Source organism: Micromesistius poutassou (assembly GCF_964030765.1).
Source record: "Micromesistius poutassou genome assembly, chromosome: 5".
NCBI lineage: Eukaryota > Metazoa > Chordata > Actinopteri > Gadiformes > Gadidae > Micromesistius > Micromesistius poutassou.
The window spans coordinates 5,956,029-5,978,818 of NC_140275.1; the positions used below are offsets into that span (position 1 = coordinate 5,956,029).

The 22,790-nt window shown below is 47.2% G+C and overlaps 2 protein-coding genes across 3 annotated transcripts in view; both read left to right on the forward strand.

Annotated features, from left to right (window-relative positions):
- LOC311342856 (actin filament-associated protein 1-like 2) overlaps positions 1-12,691 on the forward strand; it is a 21,520-nt gene extending 8,829 nt beyond the window's left edge. The window contains exons 10-16 of one of the 2 annotated variants that reach the window (XM_084467690.1): positions 7,229-7,458; positions 8,554-8,663; positions 9,027-9,144; positions 9,778-9,847; positions 10,194-10,345; positions 10,855-10,965; positions 11,399-12,691. In XM_084467690.1, coding sequence (XP_084323816.1) covers positions 7,229-7,458; positions 8,554-8,663; positions 9,027-9,144; positions 9,778-9,847; positions 10,194-10,345; positions 10,855-10,965; positions 11,399-11,425 — 818 coding nt within the window. In that variant the 3' untranslated portion in view covers positions 11,426-12,691. Of the gene's footprint in view, positions 1-7,228; positions 7,459-8,553; positions 8,664-9,026; positions 9,145-9,777; positions 9,848-10,193; positions 10,346-10,854; positions 11,369-11,398 lie in introns of those variants that run through there. The other variant, XM_084467689.1, reaches the window with a different exon arrangement.
- A 501-nt stretch (positions 12,692-13,192) lies between these two features.
- Positions 13,193-22,666, forward strand: LOC311343707 (ras-related protein Rab-14-like). Its single transcript, XM_084468635.1, has 8 exons — positions 13,193-13,314; positions 13,772-13,830; positions 14,148-14,201; positions 14,601-14,778; positions 15,831-15,897; positions 18,045-18,132; positions 18,246-18,276; positions 20,267-22,666. Exons 2-8 carry the CDS (start codon positions 13,779-13,781, stop codon positions 20,442-20,444), a joined length of 648 nt encoding a protein of 215 aa, XP_084324761.1. The 5' UTR covers positions 13,193-13,314; positions 13,772-13,778; the 3' UTR covers positions 20,445-22,666.
- The last annotated feature ends 124 nt before the right edge of the window (positions 22,667-22,790 follow it).

Genomic DNA, 22,790 nt, shown 5'->3' on the forward strand with positions numbered 1-22,790 from the left:
GTCTCCTGCTAGAGGAGTCTCCTCCTAGAGGGTGGAGTCGTCTCCTGCTAGAGGAGTCTCCTGCTAGAGGAGTCTCCTGCTAGAGGGTGGAGGAGTCTCCTCCTAGAGGGCAGAGGAGTCTCCTGCTAGAGGAGTCTCCTGCTAGAGGGTGGAGGAGTCTCCTCCTAGAGGGCGGAGGAGTCTCCTGCTAGAGGAGTCTCCTGCTAGAGGAGTCTCCTGCTGGAGGTGGAGGCATAGGCGTCGGTTTCGCTGGGGACGAGTGCCTACCAGTTTTTGTCAATTCATTTTGTGCCCACCACTTTAAAAAAAAAGTTCATAGCACATATAATTCCTTGGGACTGATGCCAACAAATCTATCTATCAAAAAAATCCACGTACTGCTACTACGTGGCCTAAGGGTACACGATTCTCTGTCAATTTGCAACAATTGTAACATGGATAAATTCTAGGATGGGGGAGGGGTGGGTGGGCTCCCACTGCAGCACCGTAGATTATTTTTGTATAAGCTGCCAGCCAGCCAGCCAGCCTTGGACAATCAATGGTATTAATAGCAATACTCCTTGGCTGGGATGCAATTATGAGGCATCAGACAATCAAGTCATTTTAGCCTGAATACATATGTAAAAAACCAGACCAGGTTGCTAGTACCATGGACAGTATCAGAGCGATAACCTGTTGAACTAAATGGATGTGGTAGACTGCACCCTGGGATGCATCTGCAGACCACTGCCACATAAATAAAGGTAAGACGTGATATTTATTGCCCAAGATTTGCTGGTGCTGTGGTGAGGTCTTGTTTTTTGCACTCAAGTGGTCAGCTGTTTTTAGCCATAGCTAATGTTCGTACAGTGTTGGGTATAGTGGAGATGACAATAGTGATTTCGGTGGAGTCAGTCTCTTGTTGACACAAGGGACTTTGTAATTTTTGCTTGAATTCTGGATTATTGTGGTGGGGAGTGCATGAGTTTGTTAGAATGCCTGATATAGATTGGATGGATGAGTGTTGCGAAAAAAAAAAAGTGCATCCTCATTGTACCCAGCACTTCTGAAAATGCACTACCGAAAGCGTCTGTCCCCAGCACATTTCAAACCAAACTGACACCCATGAGGAGTCGACTGCTATTCTGAAAATTCATTTTGAGCCAATTTAAAAAAAAGCAGTTACCCTGATGAGTTTCCACATTTCTGGCATTCAGACAGCATATAAAGAATAAACAGACAATTTTATTATTTTTCCACAGTCATTTGAAATAAGGAGTAGATAATCCGTCAACCTGCTGACTAGTGCTGCTGGTAGATAGGAGACTGCTGCTGCAGAGGCTTCTGTAACAGTGGCTGCTGCTGTTTATGGAGTGGCAGCTGGAATGATGGCTGCTGCTGCTGTGGTTACTGGAGTGGCTGCTGCTGCTGCTGTTACTGGAGTGGCTGCAGTGGTTGTGGCTGCAGTGGCTGCTGCGGTTGTGGCTGGAGTGGCTGCTGCTGTTGTGGCTGGAGTGGCTGCTGCTGTTGTGGCTGGAGTGGCTGCTGCTGTTGTGGCTGGAGTGGCTGCTGCTGTTGTGGCTGGAGTGGCTGCTGCTGTTACTGGAGTGGCTGCTGCTGTTACTGGAGTGGCTGCTGCTGTTGTGGCTGGAGTGGCTGCTGCTGTTGTGGCTGGAGTGGCTGCTGCTGTTGTGGCTGCTGCTGTTGTGGCTGCTGCTGCTGTGGCTGCTGCTGCTGTGGCTGCTGCTGCTGTGGCTGCTGTGGCTGCTGTGGCTGCTGCTGCTGTGGCTGCTGCTGCTGTGGCTGCTGTGGCTGCTGCTGCTGTGGCTGCTGCTGCTGTGGCTGCTGTGGCTGCTGCTGTTGTGGCTGCTGTGGCTGCTGCTGTTGTGGCTGCTGTGGCTGCTGCTGTTGTGGCTGCTGTGGCTGCTGCTGTTGTGGCTGCTGTGGCTGCTGCTGTTGTGGCTGCTGTGGCTGCTGCTGTTGTGGCTGCTGCTGTTGTGGCTGCTGTGGCTGCTGCTGTTGTGGCTGCTGTGGCTGCTGCTGTGGCGGCTGCTGCTGTGGCGGCTGCTGCTGTTGTGGCGGCGGCTGCTGTTGTGGCGGCGGCTGCTGTTGTGGCGGCGGCTGCTGTTGTGGCGGCGGCTGCTGTTGTGGCGGCGGCTGCTGTTGTGGCGGCGGCTGCTGTTGTGGCGGCGGCTGCTGTTGTGGCGGCGGCGGCTGCTGTTGTGGCGGCGGCGGCTGCTGCTGTTGTGGCGGCGGCTGCTGCTGTTGTGGCGGCGGCTGCTGCTGTTGTGGCGGCGGCTGCTGTTGTGGCTGCGGCTGCTGTAGTGGCTGCTGCTGTAGTGGCTGCTGCTGTAGTGGCTGCTGCTGTAGTGGCTGCTGCTGTAGTGGCTGCTGCTGTAGTGGCTGCTGCTGTAGTGGCTGCTGCTGTTGTGGCTGCTGCTGTTGTGGCTGCTGCTGTTGTGGCTGCTGCTGTTGTGGCTGCTGCTGTTGTGGCTGCTGCTGTTGTGGCTGCTGCTGTTGTGGCTGCAGTGGCTGCTGCTGTTGTGGCTGCTGCTGTTGTGGCTGCAGTGGCTGCTGCTGTTGTTGTGGCTGCTGCTGTTGTGGCTGCTGCTGTTGTGGCTGGAGTGGCTGCTGCTGTTGTTGTGGCTGCTGCTGTTGTGGCTGCTGCTGTTGTGGCTGCTGCTGTTGTGGCTGGAGTGGCTGCAGTGGCTGCTGCTGTTGTGGCTGCAGTGGCTGCAGTGGCTGCTGCTGTTGTGGCTGCTGCTGTTGTGGCTGCAGTGGCTGCTGCTGTTGTTGTGGCTGCTGCTGTTGTGGCTGCAGTGGCTGCTGCTGTTGTTGTGGCTGCTGCTGTTGTGGCTGCAGTGGCTGCTGCTGTTGTGGCTGCTGCTGTTGTGGCTGCAGTGGCTGCAGTGGCTGCTGCTGCTGCTGCCGCCGCTGTTGTGGCTGCAGTGGCTGCCGCTGCAGTGGCTGCCGCTGCAGTGGCTGCCGCTGTTGTGGCTGCCGCTGCAGTGGCTGCAGTGGCTGCCGCTGTTGTGGCTGCAGTGGCTGCTGCTGTTGTGGCTGCCATTACTGGAGTGGCTGCCGTTACTGGAGTGGCTGCCGTGGCTGCTGTTACTGGACTGGCTGCTGTTACTGGAGTGGCGGCTGGAATGATGGCTGTAGCAGTGGCTGCTGCAGTGCCTGCTGCTGTTGCTGGATTGGCTGCTGCTGTGGTTGCTGTAGCGGCTGGACTGGCTGCAGTGACTGCTGTTACTGGAGTGGCGGCTGGAATGATGGCTGTGGCTGCTGGAGTGGCTGCTGGAGTGGCTGCAGTCACTGGAGTGGCTGCAGTGGCTGCGGCTGCTGTAGCTGCAGTGGCTGCTGCTGTTGGAGTGGCTGCTGCTGTAGGAGTGGCTGCTGTGGCTGTAGGAGTGGCTGCTGTGGCTGTAGGAGTGGCTGCTGTGGCTGTAGGAGCTGATGCAGTGGTGGCTGGACTGATGGCTGTGGCTGCAGCAGTAGCTGCTGCAGTGGCTGCTGTTTTTGCAGGAGTGGCTGCAGTGGCTGCAGTTACTGGAGTGGCTGCAGTTACTGGAGTGGTGGTTGGAATGATGGCTGTGGCAATGGCTGCTGCAGTGCCTGCTGCTGTTGCTGGATTGGCTGCTGCTGTTGGAGTGCCTGCTGTAGCGGTGGTTGCAGTTGCCGTTGCAGTTGCGGCTGCTGTAGCAGTGGCTGCTGGAGTGGCTGCTGTAGGAATGGCTGCTGTAGCAGTGGCTGCTGGAGCAGTGGCTGCTGTAGGAATGGCTGCTGTAGCAGTGGTTGCAGTGGCTGCTGCAGTGGCGGCTGGAATGATGGCTGTGGCTACAGCAGTGGCTGCGGCTGTTGCTGGAGTGGCTGCTGTTGCTGGAGTGGCTGCTAGGTGCTGGTGCTGCTGCTCCTGCTGCTGGTAGCTAGGAGGCTGCTGCTGCTGCTGGTAGCTAGGAGGCTGCTGCTGCTGCTGGTAGCTAGGAGGCTGCTGCTGCTGCTGGTAGCTAGGAGGCTGCTGCTGCTGCTGCTGGTAGCTAGGAGGCTGCTGCTGCTGCTGGTAGCTAGGAGGCTGCTGCTGCTGCTGCTGCTGCTGGTAGCTAGGAGGCTGCTGCTGCTGCTGGTAGCTAGGAGGCTGCTGCTGCTGCTGCTGGTAGCTAGGAGGCTGCTGCTGCTGCTGCTGCTGGTAGCTAGGCTGCTGCTGGTAGCTAGGAGGCTGCTGCTGCTGCTGGTGGTAGCTAGGAGGCTGCTGCTGCTGCTGGTGCTGCTGCTGCTGCTGGTAGCTAGGAGGCTGCTGCTGGTAGCTAGGAGGCTGCTGCTGGTAGCTAGGAGGCTGCTGCTGGTGCTGCTGGTAGCTAGGAGGCTGCTGCTGCTGCTGGTGCTGGTAGCTAGGAGGCTGCTGCTGCTGGTAGCTAGGAGGCTGCTGCTGCTGCTGGTAGCTAGGAGGCTGCTGCTGGTAGCTAGGAGGCTGCTGCTGGTAGCTAGGAGGCTGCTGCTGGTAGCTAGGAGGCTGCTGCTGCTGCTGCTGGGGCCCAGCAAGCACGAGCCTGTAAGCTGTTAGGCATACTTGTTAGCACATTGCTACCTGCCTTTTAAATTCATACTGTTGGAGTAAACTCACCATGTACTTGACACCCCACAGCAAGTAGAAGAGACACCTGCAGTACCCTGGTAGATACATGTAAAGAAATGCAGTCCATGTGCAGTCCAAATGAAGTCCATGCTTCTTATTAATCACTGAGTAAAGAACTAAAATCAACAAATCACCTTATTAGAAAAGCCATGGTTTCTTTGGAGAGCAGCTGTTGCAACCCTGTGTGCCTCGCACTGAAAGAAATGCATCAAAATGCATCAATACAGTCACAAGTCTGCTGAACGTTTAAACAATTATTTACATCCAATCACATTGTTCTCTGTCACTGATTGGTTTGAAATAAGGTGCAACTCAATCATAATCACTATGCCTAATGAGTTGGGACAGCTGACTTGACTTATAAAAATGTTGTCCATGATGGAGGCTGTTGGTATCAGGAGTATGTATAAGTTGTATATATGAGGAAACAATATGTATGAATGCAATGGAAGCATTATGATAGATCTGAAAAACGAAACACTAACACTAAAGTGTGGTAGAGATGCACAGTGTTTGATAAAGAAGTAGATGTTGATTAGTGTGTCTTGTAACGGCTAATCCCGACCCATCCAGTAGACCCACCCAATAGGGGCCCTCCGTTCTAGGTCATATTGAGAGTACCCTTCTCCTGGGTGTATCAGTTGGAGCATTACATGATGTTGCTTAGCCCTGGGCGATATGGCTGAAAGACATATCATGATATAACTTGATCATATTGATAGATATCGATAACTATTGAGCATTTTAATGACCTAAAAAGACTAGGAATTACCATGCTGGATTTAAACACTTCTGTTTAACACTTAATATGACCTTCCACTGTTCTTCATTGATAAATACTCCAATGTCGATACAACAATGAAAAACACTCAAATATTGTAAATAAGTATGGCACCGTGTTTGTGTAACAAACCCAGCTGCTAGATTCGGTGGTCTAGTCTCTTATCGATATACAGTATATTGAACATGTTTTATATTGATATTGATCAAAAGTCTATCACGATACTATAATTTATTGTTTTATTGCCCAGGCCTAATGTTGCTACATTAGAAGTTAATGTGTTGAGGGTAGTTCCTAGTCTTGAGTTATGTTGTAGGTCAGTGATCCCCAACCCCCAACGGAGCCGGTTGGTGGACCCGTTAGTACCCGGCCTTGAAATATTTCCAGAAAAGGATCATTAAAAATAAAAATAAGAAATGATAGAGCTGGAGGAGTCTCCTTTTGGAGGTGGAGGAGTCTCCTGCTAGGGGTGGAGGAGGTGGAGGAGTCTCCTGCTAGGGGTGGAGGAGGTGGAGGAGTCTCCTGCTGGAGGTGGAGGAGTCTCTCTGCTATTCTGAAAACAGCTTAACAACAATAAACAGATTTGAAATTGATAATTTTATTATTTTGCCCGAGACATTTGAAATAAGGAGAGTAGATAATCAGTGGACCTGCTAGCTAGTGCTGCTGGTAGCTAGGAGACTGCTGCTGCTGTTTCTACTGGGGCTGGTAGCTAGGAGACTGCTGCTGCTGTTTCTACTGGGGCTGGTAGCTAGGAGACTGCTGCTGCTGTTTCTACTGGGGCTGGTAGCTAGGAGACTGCTGCTGCTGTTTCTACTGGGGCTGGTAGCTAGGAGACTGCTGCTGCTGCAGTGGCTTTGTGTCTTCACACTACTTTTGTGTTTATCAAAGTCTCTTTTCTTGAGTGACTTTTCTTGTGATTCTCTTATAAATTGTATTTTTTTATACTATTGCATTTGTTGAAGGGAGCCTGAGACTCAAGCATGTCATTGCTGTTGCTTTAATTGTTGTGAATATGACAAATAAACCATCTTGAAAAACAGCCACATCCTTTGTTAAAAAATGATGTATCTTGAAATTAAAGACATTAAAATTGACTACCAGGCCAAAAAAGGTATGAATATGCCGGTCCAAAGGATGGGAACCCGTGTTCCCGGGGACCAGCAGTAGTGGCAGTGCATGTCCCAGAGCGCTGAGCCGCACGCAGTTTGAGCTAATGGCGCGTTCCAGGCAACCCGTAACTCGTGTTATCACAACCTTCTACCCGTGAAAGTGCCCTGGGAAGGCAGTCAAACCCGTTACTCACTACCTGTGAACTCGAGATCGATGTACTCCCAGTTAAAGCTTTTGAAGTCACACACATAAACAACAATGGTAGCCTCTGTTGGTAGGCTACTATCTTTAAAATCAAATAAATTGGTTGTTAGGACATGTTTTATGGTATGAACGTCCATATTAGTGGCATTTTGGCACGCGCAATAGTGTTAAATGCACCTGCGAGAATGTTTGGATAGGTGGAGCTCCCCCTGTAACATATATGACATAATCTTACAAGTGAGATAACTTTGTTTTTCAAGATAATTGATTGGTCAGTAGGCTGTGCTTTTACCCAACTGCTCTAGACACCATGGTGATACGGAGACGCTAAAACAGCCACTTTCGTGTTCGTGTCATTTTCGTGTGTGCAGAAGGGTTTGTTGTCGTGACTTGTGACTTGCCTGGAACACTACCAGGTCGTGAGCCGTGACTTTAAGTCCTAACTTACGAGTTGAAAGTGTTGCCTCCCCCAACGTCCTCTTCCCTCTCTCCTCTTCCCTCTCTCCTCCCACCTATAGGCTTCCTCAACGTGCTGATGAACTTCCAATGGCAGAGCTTGCTGTGCCAGGTGGAGGCGGGGCTCCTGAAGATGTTTGGCGACGAGGAGGAGGGGCCGTCTGAGGTGGGCGAGCGCCCGCCCCAGTACACCCTGCCGCTACGAGGGGCAGAGGTGCTGCCCGGGCCCGACACCGACCACTCCTACCGCATCTCCCTCAGCCTGCACGGGCTGCAGATGGCCGTGCTGGAGGTATGGAGAGAGCTCCCCACACCGTGGGAGCCCAGCACCTACTCACCTTATTCCTCAGGATTACTCCCTGGTTCAGGGCGGGTTTGGGGGGTGGGGGGCTCTGAATATGATTTAAAAAAACACCCTGTTATCTTTTGCTTCTCCCCCAATTCCCCACACAAACCATTGTGCCTTTATCACATTTTGAGGTTGATATATGGATCAGATGGGGTGGTCCCTTTCATTTTATAATTCTTGTTATGTTGCAATAGAGTTTCATAGATGAAAACATTTTACACATATTGAAAGAGTAGGGATTTGCATTGGCATGAAGAGAATAGTGTTTGAATAATATACAGATTTCAGGGTGGGATTGGTCTCAAGACCTTCTATCAACAATTTTATTGGAAAAATGTCCGCCACCATAATTCCAACACTGGCTCACTAATGCCAATGGGGGGGTAAGAACCGTAAGACAGCACAACAATGATGTAAGGACACACAGGTGGAAAGTATAATCACAGACCTGTGTGAGAAGTCGTGCCTTACTCTTCTGATGGTAGGGGCGTATCCACATGGAAGCTGCTAGCGCTCCGTTCCAGTGTCTTTAACCAGGGGGCGATTCAAGAAGAAGCTATTAGCTTCCTTGTATCTGTGCTGTCATGACCCAGGAGGGTATTAGACCCGTTTGAACCAGACTCTGATTTCATCTCTGATAGGGAAGCACATTGTCGGTCTGAGGCTGTGTAAACTGTGTAAACTGTCTACCGGCCGAAAGATTCTGGGTTCGAAACCCCAATGTGTTTCTTTGGATTACAGTTATTTTGCCTTCAAGTTCAAGCTTTTTGTCTTCTTTACATGATCTGTGGATAAAGAATAGAATAGATCAGAGATACCATTCATCCCTGATTGCAGATCATCTGATGTTATGGATCTTATGGGCAGAAGCTGTGGCTGACAAACTAAGCTCAGATACACTATATATTTTATTATGTAAAGTGCTACTATGTCAACGCTTTGAGTGACTTGAGAAGCACAACATAAATCTAATGAATGGTTGCTGTTCTTGGGAGAAGTGGCATCAATGCTTTACTGTGTCTGCCTCTTCCTCTCCAGGCCAGCTGTTTGGACGATAAACAGCGATGGCTTCAGCTGCTCAGGGAAGAAGCTTACCATCAGAATCCACCCTGTGGCATGGATGGAGACGGTACAAGTGTAGCCCTCAGGTGAGGCCTGCTTAACCGTGTTTAGCCCTTAAATCTATCCCTCCCCTCAATCCGCCCATCGGTATTGTACTGAGGGCATGTGGTTAGCAGGTAGAGAGGTAGAGCGGGTTGCCTGGTCACCGCGATCTCCGGCTCCTCCTAGCTGAGTGCCGAGATGTTCCTGAGCAAGACACCTCACCCTCACCGCTCCTGACGAGCTGGCTGTCGCCCTGCGTGGTTGACACCGCTGTCGGTGTGTGAATGTGTGCATGAGTGGGTGAATGTGAGGCAATATTGTAAAGCGCTTTGAGGGCCACTGGTTAGAAAAGCGCTTTATAAATGCAGTCCATTTACAGTTGACCATGTATTACCGCTCCTTCTCAGTGGCCTGCAGACCAGGCGGTTTCCCACCTCCAACATGTACATGGACGACCTGTTCCGCCTGAACGGCACCGCCCGCTCCCAGCCCATCTACTCCAACACCTCCATACTGCGCTACACGGTACGTGATGGGCCCCGCGGGAGAGATGAGTTCAGTGGTGTAGTGATGTAGTGATGTAGTGACATGAAACCATTCTGATGCAGAGGTATCTATTTCAAAGGGAATATTTTGGTTAAGCTAATGTCAGGTGTTGAGCTCGACCAGAGCCATCGCGCCGTCGTGTGAGCGAGAGAGCACTCAGCTAGGCTCCTCCTAGCTGAGTGTCGCGGTGTCCCTGAGCGAGACACCTCACCCTGACTGCTCCTGACAAGCTGGCGCCCTGCGTGGTTGACTCCCCAGTCGGTGTGTGAATGAACAGTTCTAAGTCGCCTTGGATAAAAGCGTCAGAAAAAAAGCCTAAATGTAAAATGGAGGGAAGTGGTGTGTCTGATGGCTCCATCCTAACTGAACAATCGCAGCGCTTCAGTTTTCCGATAATCGTAAGGTGTCAACGCACCACTTACACTCGAAAACTATCATTCTCTGTACATTGAATGTTTTCAATGTACAAAGAAATATTTGAACACGCCCTTGCGTAAACACCGTAGATTAACCTGCCGCCTGGAACGCGTCTATACGTTGACTTTGGATGGAGTCGCTCCGCCCCGTCGCTTTTGGTGTGAACGCGGCTTAAAGGTGTCCTCTGTCTCTCAGGATGGCATGCAGGAGTGCTTGTTTCTGGGGGACACAGTGACCTACAGCAACACAGGCTTTGCCAGCCACAGTGAGTCAATCAGTATAATGTAGTCCTGATAGTGTGTGTGTGTGTGTGTGTGTGTGTGTGTGTGTGTGTGTGTGTGTGTGTGTGTGTGTGTGTGTGTGTGTGTGTGTGTGTGTGTGTGTGTGTGCGTGTGTGTGCATGCCTGGGTGTGTGTCTTTGCGTGCATGTTTGTGTGTGTGTGTGTGTGTGTGTGTGCGTGTGTGTGTGTGTTTATGTGCATGCATGCATACGTGTGTGTGTGTGTGTGTGTGTGTGTGTGTGTGTGTGTGTGTGTGTGTGTGTGTGTGTGCGCAGTTTGACAGGTAAAGTCCGCTCCAAGCTCAAGCTGTGTTCTGGTGCTCTGCTCCAGACAGGGTGTTGGAGATGAAGCGAAACGTCCAGAAGCTGGAGCTGACGGGGTCCAGGAGGGCGGGCTCCGAGCTGAACCTGGCCACCGCCGGGAAGCAAAACAAACGCACCTCCTTCAGACAGTCTCTGGCCATTTGCAGCGAGCGAGCTCAGGTTAGAGCCGGCTGCCAACCAGCTTTCACTGACCCGCTTCCCATAGTGATGCTTCACCTGTGTGGACTGGATCAGGAGTCCACACAGGTGAGGTCTACTTTGAAAGTAACAGTAGGCTGGAGGCACTGCCACTATTCTCCAGCTGAAATCTGACAAATCTGTACATCTGATCCTTCAATCTCACCCGTCATAATAACCATTTTCCCTTTTAAATGTATTTTATTTTCTATTGTTTATTTAAACACTTCTAATTGTAACCAATCTACAAATATCCAATGTTATATGTATCATTTGTGATCATTTATGTGTATTTCTCCTTTATTTATAAAATGTTTTTATATAATACATAAATACATTTATGTAATACATTTTACATAAATCGACGCACGCCATAAAGCCACATTAAGCAAAGCACAAAGACAGCAGGGCAGCCAAAACTCACAACATGAAATGAATGTATTTAAGGAGGATAAGGAGTCATTCTGCTTCTGTTGCTGCTGCTTCTGCAGGCTGGCTTTCTGGCACCTCTGCTGCGGCGCACGGCTTCAGCCAAGACCTCGTTGAAAAGAGTTCCCTCCGCGCTGTTCATCCAGCAGGGCAAGGCCTGCCCCCGCCGACAGGTCAGTGAGCTACTACTCGGACCACCCTGGTAGTACTAATACAGCCATACCATTCAATGCATACAATACAAATTCATTGTCTCATTGTTGCTTATTGCCTTTCGCTTCACTTGCCTTTCACTACCTGAACACATTATCAACTTCAAATAATGCAAGAAACCACAAAATAATTATTAAACTGAAAATATTGCAAAGTTTTAGCTGTAGTATTGTAGTAGTAGAAGTAGTAGTAGAAGTTTGTAATAATGAATGAATGAACATGCCTATGGATATACCTCATCAACTACTTCATTTCATATGAAAGAAAAAAGTTAAATCTGAACTAATGTAATTGAAATGATGACGGCCCCATTATGACTGCTGTGTCTGCTGCATGTAGGGAGGGCCCACTGGTTAAAACTGATTGTAACGGGTGTGTTTATGTACTTCACAGGAATGTGATCACAAGGCTGCTGCTTGATACAACTGTTCAGACGCACGCACACACACACACACACACACACACACACACACACACACACACACGTGCAGAACTTACGATTTAATTGATGGATTATGACTTATGAATTCACTTGTCATAAGGACTTATAACAATAACAACAATCCCAAAATATCAAAAATAATCTAACAATGTGTGCCTCTCCTTGCAATATGTTGCAGAGAAAACAGAAAATATGACAATATGACAATACCAATTACATATCGCTAGTGGTAAGTGGATATTGATTTTCCTATTATAACAGATGTATTTCAATTCAACATTCTTGGCCTGGTTCCCTAGCTCAATTTGAATATAAAATGATATCTAGGACCATTTTTTGCATCTCTTGTTCCTATGCAGGAGAGAATAGCAGAACATCAATAAAGCACTGCTTAACTATCTTCACTTTTTTTCCTACTCAAATAATGTATCTTTCAAAAAAACCAAGACCAATTTTTTTTTATCAATTCATTAATAGAAAAAACTGTTAAAAGAAGCAGTTTCCATAACTGCGGCAGCTATCTCATGCAATATTTATGTGTTATGGCCTGGTCTACTTTGAAAGTAACAGTAGGCTGGAGGCACTGCCACTATTCTCCAGCTGAAATCTGACAAATGTACATCTGATCCTTCAATCTCACCCGTCATAATAACCATTTTCCCTTTTAAATGTATTTTATTTTCTATTGTTTATTTAAACACTTCTAATTGTAACCAATCTACAAATATCCAATGTTAAATGTATTATTTGTGATCATTTGTGTGTATTTATCCTTTATTTATAAAATGTTTTTATATAATACATAAATACATTTATGTAATACATTTTACATAAATCGACGCACGCCATAAGGGCACATAAAGCAAAGCACAAAGACAGCAGGGCAGCCAAAACTCACAACATGACTGTCGAAATGAATGTATTTAATGCAAAAAATAATTGATGACAGTGTGTGTGTGTGTGTGTGTGTGTGTGTGTGTGTGTGTGTGTGTGTGTGCGTGCGTGTGCTCGCAGATGTGTGTGTGTGTGTGTGTGTGTGTGTGTGTGCGTGTGAGTGTCTGTGTGTCTGTCACCAACATAATTACAAATACAACTATAATTCTAGTGTAAAGGGGTTGTTCATTGTATTATTGTTATTATTGTTACTAACTTGTTTTATATCTCATCCTAAATGTTACACAAAGCTGTGCGGATGGACTTTAACTCACTCATTCTCACCGTGGGGTTCCAACTGTGTTGTATCTCACAACTCTTAATTGTGCCTTTGTGATTTATGTATATTATAATAAAATGAATGTAATCAAATTGATTAAAATGAAATGTGTTTGTTGTTTGGAATTTGTGTTATGTTAATATACACACACTCCTCATCCTCATCCTCATCGTCCAACAACTTATCCGGGGTGGGGTCGGGGGGGGGGGCAGCAGCTCTAGCAGGGGGCCCCAGACTTCCCTTTCCCGGGCCACATTAACCAGCTCTGACCCTGAGGCGTTCCCAGGCCAGTGTTGAGATATAATCTCTCCACCTAGTCTTCAGTCTTCCCGAGGCCTCCACCCCACTGGACGTGCCTTGAACACGTCCCTAGTCACTAATATACACGCACATACATAAATTGACGGTTCCAATAATGTGAAAAATCATGCTTCACTTTCATTTCACACTCGGCTTGGAAACAACGCGTCGGCCTGCAGGGGGCGATGTGCACCAGGTGGTTTAGTGACGTCACCGCTGGCGTCACAGAGGAGGAAGAATTGCGGAACTAGGAGGTTTACCGACCGATAGCCAAGCTAACTAGCTCACACATCTAGCTATTTATCTCACCTCGAAATACCGATTTTCCCCGTTAGATAGCCACTCAAACCCAAGGTAAGCTGCATCGACATTCAGTGGAGCCTGGTGGTTTGTGTCGTATTTTATCGGCTGTTAAGGTATTGGAAACGTGGCCTTATGTTATTTTATATTTGCCAGTTAGCAAGGCGTCAGCATAACTAGCTATTAGCCGGCTGGCCAAAACCGATCTATACATTTACAATCAGGTTCGCCCTGTAATAACAACCAACCATAGATCCGTGAAATGTGTGGATACGCTTTGGAAACGACAACAATTGCCGATGGTGACGTTGTCTCCGTGCCCCGGTCGGGTATTAGTCTGGTCCTAGCTAGCTCGTTAGCCTAGCTATTTCCTTTTGTTCGTTGTCTGTCTGGCAAGACTGTCACCTAAGCTCTCTGTGACATCTGTGTTCACATGTTGGACGGCATGTTTACTTTGCTTCAAGGGAACGTTGACATGGTTTCTTGTGTTGTTTGGTTGTTAATCTTCTAGGACCAAGATGACAGCCGCACCTTACAACTACTCGTACATCTTCAAGTACATCATCATCGGTGAGTCCGCTTCACTGCTCTCTGTTCCACATTTTATTAATCAGGGGCATACGTCTGATGTCAAGTGATCAGATGTTTTTGGTGTTAAAAATGAAGATTTGTTCTTCTTCGACAGTGACAATGGTAGCTGTCGAGTACCAACACAGTACTCTAATGGTGTCTTGTCGGAGCGCCTGCCTTCTACCACTCTCATACTGACACTTTATACCTGCAATACCATCTTAACCTCTGCACCTATGTGTTTGTATTTATCTGTATGTGGTTATCTATGGGTGTGTCTGTGTTTGTACATGGTGTCTTTGTTTGTGTTTGTCTAGGTGATATGGGAGTTGGGAAGTCTTGCCTCCTGCATCAATTCACAGAGAAGAAATGTAAGCCATCCTCGTTCTTTGCCTCACCTCTCTTCCTCACCTGTGGTGCAGTCATGAAAATGAAGTTATGCCATAACAGAGAATTCAGGCAAGATTGTCGTAGAAGAACCTCCTCCGTCTTGTATTTTATCCACAGTTAAATCACATTAAGGTGATTGGGTGTAAGTGGTTAGAGTGCTTTGTATAAGGCTCAGCATTGTACTACACATTAAAACAGTTTAAGGAGAATCTACGTTCTAATCCACAGCTTTATGCCAAAACGTCTAAGTCTAAAAAGTATCATCACATTTTTTGACAATGATAGAAAAGTAAGCATATACTATGTTTTATTCCTTTCCATACATTGTGTATCTGTTTAATGGTTGTGTGTGTGTGTGTGTGTGTGTATGTGTGTGTCAGTCATGGCGGACTGCCCCCACACCATCGGGGTGGAGTTCGGGACGAGGATCATGGAGGTGAACGGCCAGAAGGTGAAGCTGCAGATCTGGGACACGGCGGGACAGGAGCGGTTCAGGGCCGTCACCCGCTCCTACTACCGGGGGGCCGCCGGGGCCCTGATGGTCTACGACATCACACGGTGTGTGTGTGTGTGTGTGTGTGTGTGTGTGTGTGTGTGTGTGTGTGTGTGTGTGTGTGTGTGTGTGTGTGTGTGTGTGTGTGTGTGTGTGTGTGTGTGTGTGTGTGTGTGTGTGGTGTCCGTCTTTCCTGAAGAAACTCCTGACGAAACGCGTAGTTCAATTCAGTTTTATTTCTATAGCCCTTAATCACCAGTCCTAAAGGGCTTAACAGGCCATCTATGTATGACACCCCCCTGAATCTAGCCCCCCAAAGGGCAAGAAAAAACTCCCTTAATCAGCAAGGAAGAAATCTTGGGAAGAAACGCAGAGTGGGGGACCTTCTCTGCGTACCTTCCAGGGATGGTCAGGAGTGCAGAGGGTGTCACAATTGACACATAAATACAGGCAAGACATTAAAATTGATGATGGGATGCTGGCCGGTTAAACATGAGGAGAGTCCAGTCGCAGTCACCGCAACACGCTAGAACAGACAGAATAGTGAATTAAAAGGGAAGAAGTACATAGTGGAAATGTATACTGCTACAAATTTAGTAACTGCTTTAACAAAAGAACGAACAAACACGCAGCAGTCGCGTCTATCGATTTTGCACCCCTATGTCTCAAACGCAAGGTTGTAGAGATGCGTTTTAAGCTTTGCTTTGAATAGCTCCACAGAGTCAGCTTCCCTGATCACAGACGGCAGACTATTCCATAGGAAGGGGGCCCGGTAAGCCAAGGCTCTCTGTCCAGCCGATTAATTTTTTATCTGGAAGTTATCTGATCTGGAAGTTATGATCTGGAAGTTATTGGTAGCCAGTGCAAAGAGCCGAGAATGGGAGTGGTGTGATCAAACTTTCTCGTTCCGGTCAGTAGTCTAGCTGCAGCATTCTATACAAGCTGTAGACTTCTCGTGGTAGAGTTAGGTAGACCCGAGAATACTGAATTACAATAATCCAGTCTTGATGATATAAATGCGTGAATCAGTTAAATTTTTATGTGCATTGTTTCCATTAATTTCTTTCTGGCTGTCTTTCTACCGTATTCCTTACTTGTCTGTCTGTCTGTCTCACAGGAGAAGTACTTATAATCATCTGAGCAGCTGGTTGACAGATGCCAGGAACCTGACCAACCCAAACACAGTAAGCACACATTCTACACACATTACTCACGATCGAATGTGGCGGGTGAACGAAATCTGATGTATTCATTTTTGTCTTTGTTTTTATCCTGTATCCTATACATACAGTGGGGAGAACAAGTATTTGATACACTGCCGATTTTGCAGGTTTTCCCACTTACAAAGCATGTAGTGGTCTGTAATTTTTATCATAGGTACACTTCAACTGTGAGTGACGGAATCTAAAACAAAAATCCAGAAAATCACATTGTATGATTTTTAAGTAATTAATTTGCATTTTATTGCATGACATAAGTATTTGATACATCAGAAAAACAGAACTTAATATTTTTTAAAGAAAACCGTGTTTGCAATTACAGAGATCAGACGTTTCCTGTAATTCTTGACCAGGTTTGCACACACTGCAGCAGGGATTTTGGCCCACTCCTCCATACAGATCTTCTCCAGATCCTTCAGGTTTCGGGGCTGTCACTGGGCAATACGGACTTTCAGCTCCCTCCAAAGATTTTCTATTGGGTTCAGGTCTGGAGACTGGCTAGGCCACTCCAGGACCTTGAGATGCTTCTTACGGAGCCACTCCTTAGTTGCCCTGGCTGTGTGTTTCGGGTCGTTGTCATGGTGGAAGACCCAGCCACGACCCATCTTCAACGCTCTTACTGAGGGAAGGAGGTTGTTGGCCAAGATCTCGCGATACATGGCCCCATCCGTCCTCCCCTCAATACGGTGCAGTCGTCCTGTCCCCTTTGCATCCCCAAAGAATGATGTTTCCACCTCCATGCTTCACGGTTGGGATGGTGTTCTTGGGGTTGTACTCATCCTTCTTCTTCCTCCAAACACGGCGAGTTGAGTTTAGACCAAAAAGCTCTATTTTTGTCTCATCAGACCACTTGACCTTCTCCCATTCCTGTTCTGGATCATCCAGATGGTCACTGGCAAACTTCAGACGGGCCTGGACATGCACTGGCTTGAGCAGAGGGACCTTGCGTGCGCTGCAGGATTTTAATCCATGAAGGCGTAGTGTGTTACTAATGGTTTTCTTTGAGACTGTGGTCCCAGCTCTCTTCAGGACATTGACCATGTCCTACCGTGTAGTTCTGGGCTGATCCCTCACCTTCTTCATGATCATTGATGCCCCACGAGGTGAGATCTTGCATGGAGCCCCAGACCGAGGGAGATTGACCGTCGTCTTGAACTTCTTCCATTTTCTAATAATTGCGCCAACAGTTGTTGCCTTCTCACCAAGCTGCTTGCCTATTGTCCTGTAGCCCATCCCAGCCTTGTGCAGGTCTACAATTTTGTCCCTGATGTCCTTACACAGCTCTCCGGTCTTGGCCGTTGTGGGGAGGTTGGAGAGGTCTGTTTGATTGAGTGTGTGGACAGCTGTCTTTTATACAGGAAATGAGTTCAAACAAGTGCAGTTAATACAGGTAATGAGTGGAGAACAGGAGGGCTTCTTGAAGAAAAACTAACAGGTCTGTGAGAGCCGGAATTCTTACTGGTTGGTAGGTGATCAAATACTCAATAAAAATAAAATGCTAATTAATTATTTAAAAATCATACAATGTGATTTTCTGGATTTTTGTTTTTGATTCCGTCACTCACAGTTGAAGTGTACATATGATAAAATTACAGACCTCTACATGCTTTGTAAGTGGGAAAACCTGCAAAATCTGCAGTGTATCAAATACTTGTTCTCCACACTGTACATTCATACATACATACATACTTACTGTGGCAACCTGGCCTTGCCAATTAGCCAGATGCAGAGGAAGGAACAGGTGAGAAGCAGGGCTTAAATAGCCTGCTTCTCTACTCATTCAGGGCTCTCCCAGCCATGGGGCACTCGTGTGGAGAGACCGGTCCTTCCGGGTGTTGGGACCGTCAATTCCTCCCAGATTTTGGTTATCTTTGTACTTTGACTTTTGTTTTTGCAATAAAGGTGCCTTTTTGGCTTTTGCATGGTTAAATTGGGTCATGATTGGAGTAAGGCGGTTCACTCCCCAAGGCGGATTGCCACAATACATACATACATGCTACCATGTTCACAAGAGATGTCACCTCTTGCACTATATTTGATATCGTAATCCGGTAGAACAAAAGGGTTCTCCCTATGCGGCGGCTGCAAGTAACCATCACTGCTGTGTGCAGGTCATCATTCTGATCGGCAACAAGGCAGACCTGGAGGCCCAGAGAGACGTGACGTATGAGGAGGCCAAGCAGTTTGCAGAGGAGAACGGTGAGCAGAACCCCTGAACCACAACGTCCACCTCAACCCAGAGCCTCCAATGACCCCCCCCAGGAATGCAATGAGACTGAGTTTTTAACTTCTTGTTTTTGTTTTGTTTTTAGGGCTGTTGTTCCTGGAAGCCAGTGCAAAGACGTATGTATGCACACTCGCAATCAATTACACACACGACATGTGTGCATTGGCCCATGTGTGTGTAGCCCTCTTACACGCACGACTTAACACATGCAGGCACGCACAAATACACCGACCTACTCAAACACACCTAGTCTCACACAGCCACCCCATGACATGTTAATGTCAGGACCAGCAGAGTCTCTCACCAGCTTCCACAAAAGACTCAAGACTCACCTGTTCAGTCGAGTTCACCTAGACTCTGCATCAGTGGCGGCTGGTGGTTTTTAAAGTGAGGGAGGAAGGACTGCGTGCTTGGTTGCCATTGGCCTGCTTGCACTGTTAGTGGCGTATGGTGGCATAAGTATGTGAGACTCAAGTTGTTTCAGGGTGTTTTGGTGAACTACAAAATAGCAGGGAGGGATAATTATGTGAATACAATTGATGCAAATCCACCAGTGGCAGCATGTCTTGGACTACAAGGGCAGAAGGAAGGGATTCAAAGCCAATTAGTCAAATCAGGCCTACTCTTGATTTGTAAAACTAAATAAAAAAATCCTATGGGCCTATTTTTGCCCTTAATGACTGAAGCTATTGGTTGTAATTTGGCTATGTTTATTTTCAGCTACAATTGTTTTAAGAAAAATGAAGACACAAGACCAAAAGTGATTTCATTTAAAATGCATCATGCTCTGGATCATTCACTAACATCCTTTCCACAATATTAAACAGAACGGTCAGAGTAACAAACAATTAAAAGAACAACAAGAACATCATTTCACAACTATTGACATGGGCTGTAAGCCTAACATTGTTTGAGGTGAATGTTAATGGATGTTTCAGAATGTTGGTCATGGTGTTAAGCCAAATAAGATTGAGGGACTTCATTTATAGATCAAGTCAATCCTTCTCGCTGTTTGTGTTTTAAAGATATCAGTGACCTGGCCATACCAAACAGGTTATTTTTAAAGTGATTTCAGAATAACGGCGAGTGTAACTCTACATTTTCGCCAAACCCTTTTAGACGGCTTGGTAACCCAACGGTAGAGTACCGAAAAATAGGTCGACTCAGCGTGTTTATTTCGGCGGACCTTTGGTGGTGGAAACGCCGATATAAGCAAACCGAACCACACCGCTCGGTGGAAACGCCTATATAAGCGAACAGAGCCGCACTGTACCGCAACGAACAGTAGCGCACCGCTCGGTGGAAACGAGGCATATGAGCGGGTTCGTTGGTTCTCGTAGCCTAGAGACTTGAGGGGATAAACCCTCCCTCCGGGCTGCTCCACAGCCAGGGCTCCTGCTTATTGGTTCATAGCGCAGCCAGGGCTCCAGCCTATTCGTGAATAGACGTTGACGCGATTCAGATCCCTTAGCTAGTCCCACCCACTCAGAGGAGGACTTTCCTCCTCTCTCCCATTGACCCCCATGTTATCCACCGGCCGCCAGTAGTTCCCGAGAAATCAATGGGAGTCAATGGAGGCTGAGGGAGGAACGTCCTCCCCGAAGTAATATTCAATAGGCGATAGGGGGTGCTAATATCCCTTTTCCCAGGGAAACGAACATTACATATACAAAGGCATTAAAGTAGTCATATTTAAGGGCATTATTTCATTACAATAGTCTGGGCAATCTACACTTTTTATTCTCAACAATGTTAAGGAGGATCTTCCTCCCTCTCCTCACTGGAGAAGCCTCCACTGCTCTGCATAGCCACCCCCTCCCACTCCTCCTTCTTATTGTATGTTGTACATCCTGGCACTTAATGTACGCACTTATTGTATGTCGTACTTAGGTGTGTAGTATCTTATCCTAGCTATCTTTGTAGTATACGGGAATATGTTAACCTAGTGATTGTTAGTGCTTGACACTTGGTTCTATGAACATGCTTACTGTACCGACAGCCATATATTGTTTCTCCTTCTGACAAATGTACTTATTGTAGGTCTCTTTGGATAAAAGCGTGTGCTGAATGCCCTCAATGTTAATGTTCCTGTGTGTGTCCGCTCAGAGGGGAGAACGTGGAGGAGGCGTTCCTAGAAGCAGCCAAGCGGATCTACCAGAACATCCAGGATGGCAGCCTGGACCTGAACGCCGCAGAGTCCGGGGTGCAGCACAAGCCCTCAGTGCCCCAGGGCGGCCGGCTCAACTCAGACACACAGCCCGCCAAGGAGGGCTGTAGCTGCTAATCTAACACACTACACATGCACCGACACACACACACACACACCAATAGGTCTCATTCGCACAGGTAAAAAGAAAACTCAAATTACTGTCTTATATAGACTCCTGCTCCCCCCACACACACTTGCTCTGTAATTTAACACAGCCTGTTAGCCTTTTAAATCTCTTAATTGATTTAAGTTATTGATTGTTCTAGTCCAGACCAATGATTTGACCCATTCATCAGAATAGGCCCCACACCTGAAGGAAGAGGAGGGCGGACGATGAAGGATTCGTTGATCGGGTAACCAGTGATGTGAAGTTAGTTATTTAGGGCACATTGTGACTCATCACACCATAGAAACAGCTGAACCATGTATTCGTACTGTTTCCCAGAGCTTCAAGGTCCCCCACGGTGGCCGCTGATTCTACGCTAATGACCCACTGCTCTGGTAGGCTGACTTCAGACTCCCAGCAGGTGACCAGGGGCCACTGCCTCCCTTTGACATGTCACCGAGGGCCAGAAATCTGAAGGGCCCCTTTTGTTTTCTAATCAAGTAAACTCAGCACTAGTGATCTGAGGGTTGGCCTTCATCTATCCCATCGGTTTCCAACTATTGTGACTTATTATTAGCGAGCGTTCTGCTCCCATGTGAGGCAGCGAGTGCATACGCTCATGGCTTAGAATCAGGACAGGTAGATTATGAGCCCTCTGTGCGGCAGGGCTGGCTTGGTTCTGGACATGCGTTGCAATACCTCAACCAGGTGTGTGTGTGTGTGTGTGTGTTTGTGTGTGTGTGTGCCCATCAAGTCCGCCCAATCAACACCCAGTTGGAGATGCACAGGTGCAGAGCCTCACCTCGATTTAGACCCTGCTGCAATGAACTCCCAACAAATGTTTTTATGTTGCAATGATTTTTAAGAATAATGCGTATAATACAACCGAAGTTTGCCGTTGCACGATTTACGACTAAATCCCCTAGATTGATTCCAGAGTGCCGTTTTAAAGTAGGTACAACGAGGTGGTAGCTTGGTTCATCAAGGCCAGCTATGCATCGCCCCGAAAAAAAAGCCTTTAGTCTTTAAACACAGAAAACCCCCTAGAAGACAGTGACATCACACGTGCGGAGTGTGTTGGCTCGCAACATGATTGAGCGGCTGACTGCTCCTCGTGGCTTGATTAGTGTTGGCATACAGGTAGTCGGAGGCGTTCTGTCGCATATTCAGCACCTTTTATTTACCCATCCTTTATTTATCTAGTCAAAATCCAGACCTGATTGGTAGGTTGGTCTTTCTTAACCAAATGCAGTTGGCCACAGGAACATGTCTATGTTTTAGTTGGACCTTAGAGATTAACGAATCTTGGTGTCGGATGTTTGTGTCTCTGAAGGAGATGGTGTGATTAACTGAAAACTAACCCATTCACCCTAGAGCTGAACTTTAATTGATCCACGGGGTATTTAAGTGTTGTGAGTCTGACTCCACTGGTTTCTGCATGGTACCAGGCTAATCTAAGAGGATGTTGCTGCTTTAGGGCTTTTCAGAATATCGACCAACATTGCTTTAAAAAGGTGTCCTCCCAGCCCCCTTTAGTTGTGGAATTAAAAAAAAAAGCATGTTTCCCTGTAGTGTTGACATAGGCCATGTGGCTACGTCAGGTTACTCTTGTTTATTAAAGTGTGGGTGGCTCCCAGTATAGCAAACCTGAGTGACAGGAGAAGAGAAACATGGCAGAATCGCTGCAACGTCCGCGCTTGACGGCGATCCGACAACACTAGAAAACTTAGGTCTCGCCCTCACAGCCTCTCATGGCTTGTGTACCAGCAGCTCACTACACGCACACACACTTTCTAACACTTCAACAAGAGGTTTAAAAAAAATAAATAAAAAATGACAACCCGATTCTTCTGACCCGTGCGCACTGTGTAACAGTGTGTCTGTAGTGTGCACGTTTCTGGAACATTCTTCGTAAAGTTTCTACCTAATGTCTTGATTTTGTTTTGGTCCTGAAGCTGAAAAGTGTTTGAAAAAAGAAGGCAGAAGACTCTCTCCTCTGGCTGAAACGTGCTCTGTACATTTTCCTCTTTGATTTTCTGCAACAGTCGTTTGTCTTTCTGTAAGCGCTGCATATTAACTTGCTTCTGATTCTTTCATATTTATATTCTGTATGTAACGAGCTGTACCTTTCTATGTACTACCACTGGATTCAGCTGATCTTATTTGTAAATAAAGTATATATATAAATATACTTCAACCCAGTACAAATATATATACATACTGATCTAATGACTTCAAGACCTTGCTTGTATGAAGGAAATATACCATGTCTTTAATGTTGACATTGATCAAGACCAGTTGACACTTAACCACTG

Bases quoted from the DNA above. Each gene is read 5' to 3' on its own strand.
- LOC311343707 (XM_084468635.1), top strand. From the start codon at position 13,779: ATGACAGCCGCACCTTACAACTACTCGTACATCTTCAAGTACATCATC. The intron at 18,133-18,245 runs GTGAGCAGAACC...TTTTGTTTTTAG, and splicing joins GCAGTTTGCAGAGGAGAACG to GGCTGTTGTTCCTGGAAGCC. The intron at 18,277-20,266 runs GTATGTATGCAC...GTGTCCGCTCAG, and splicing joins CTGGAAGCCAGTGCAAAGAC to AGGGGAGAACGTGGAGGAGG.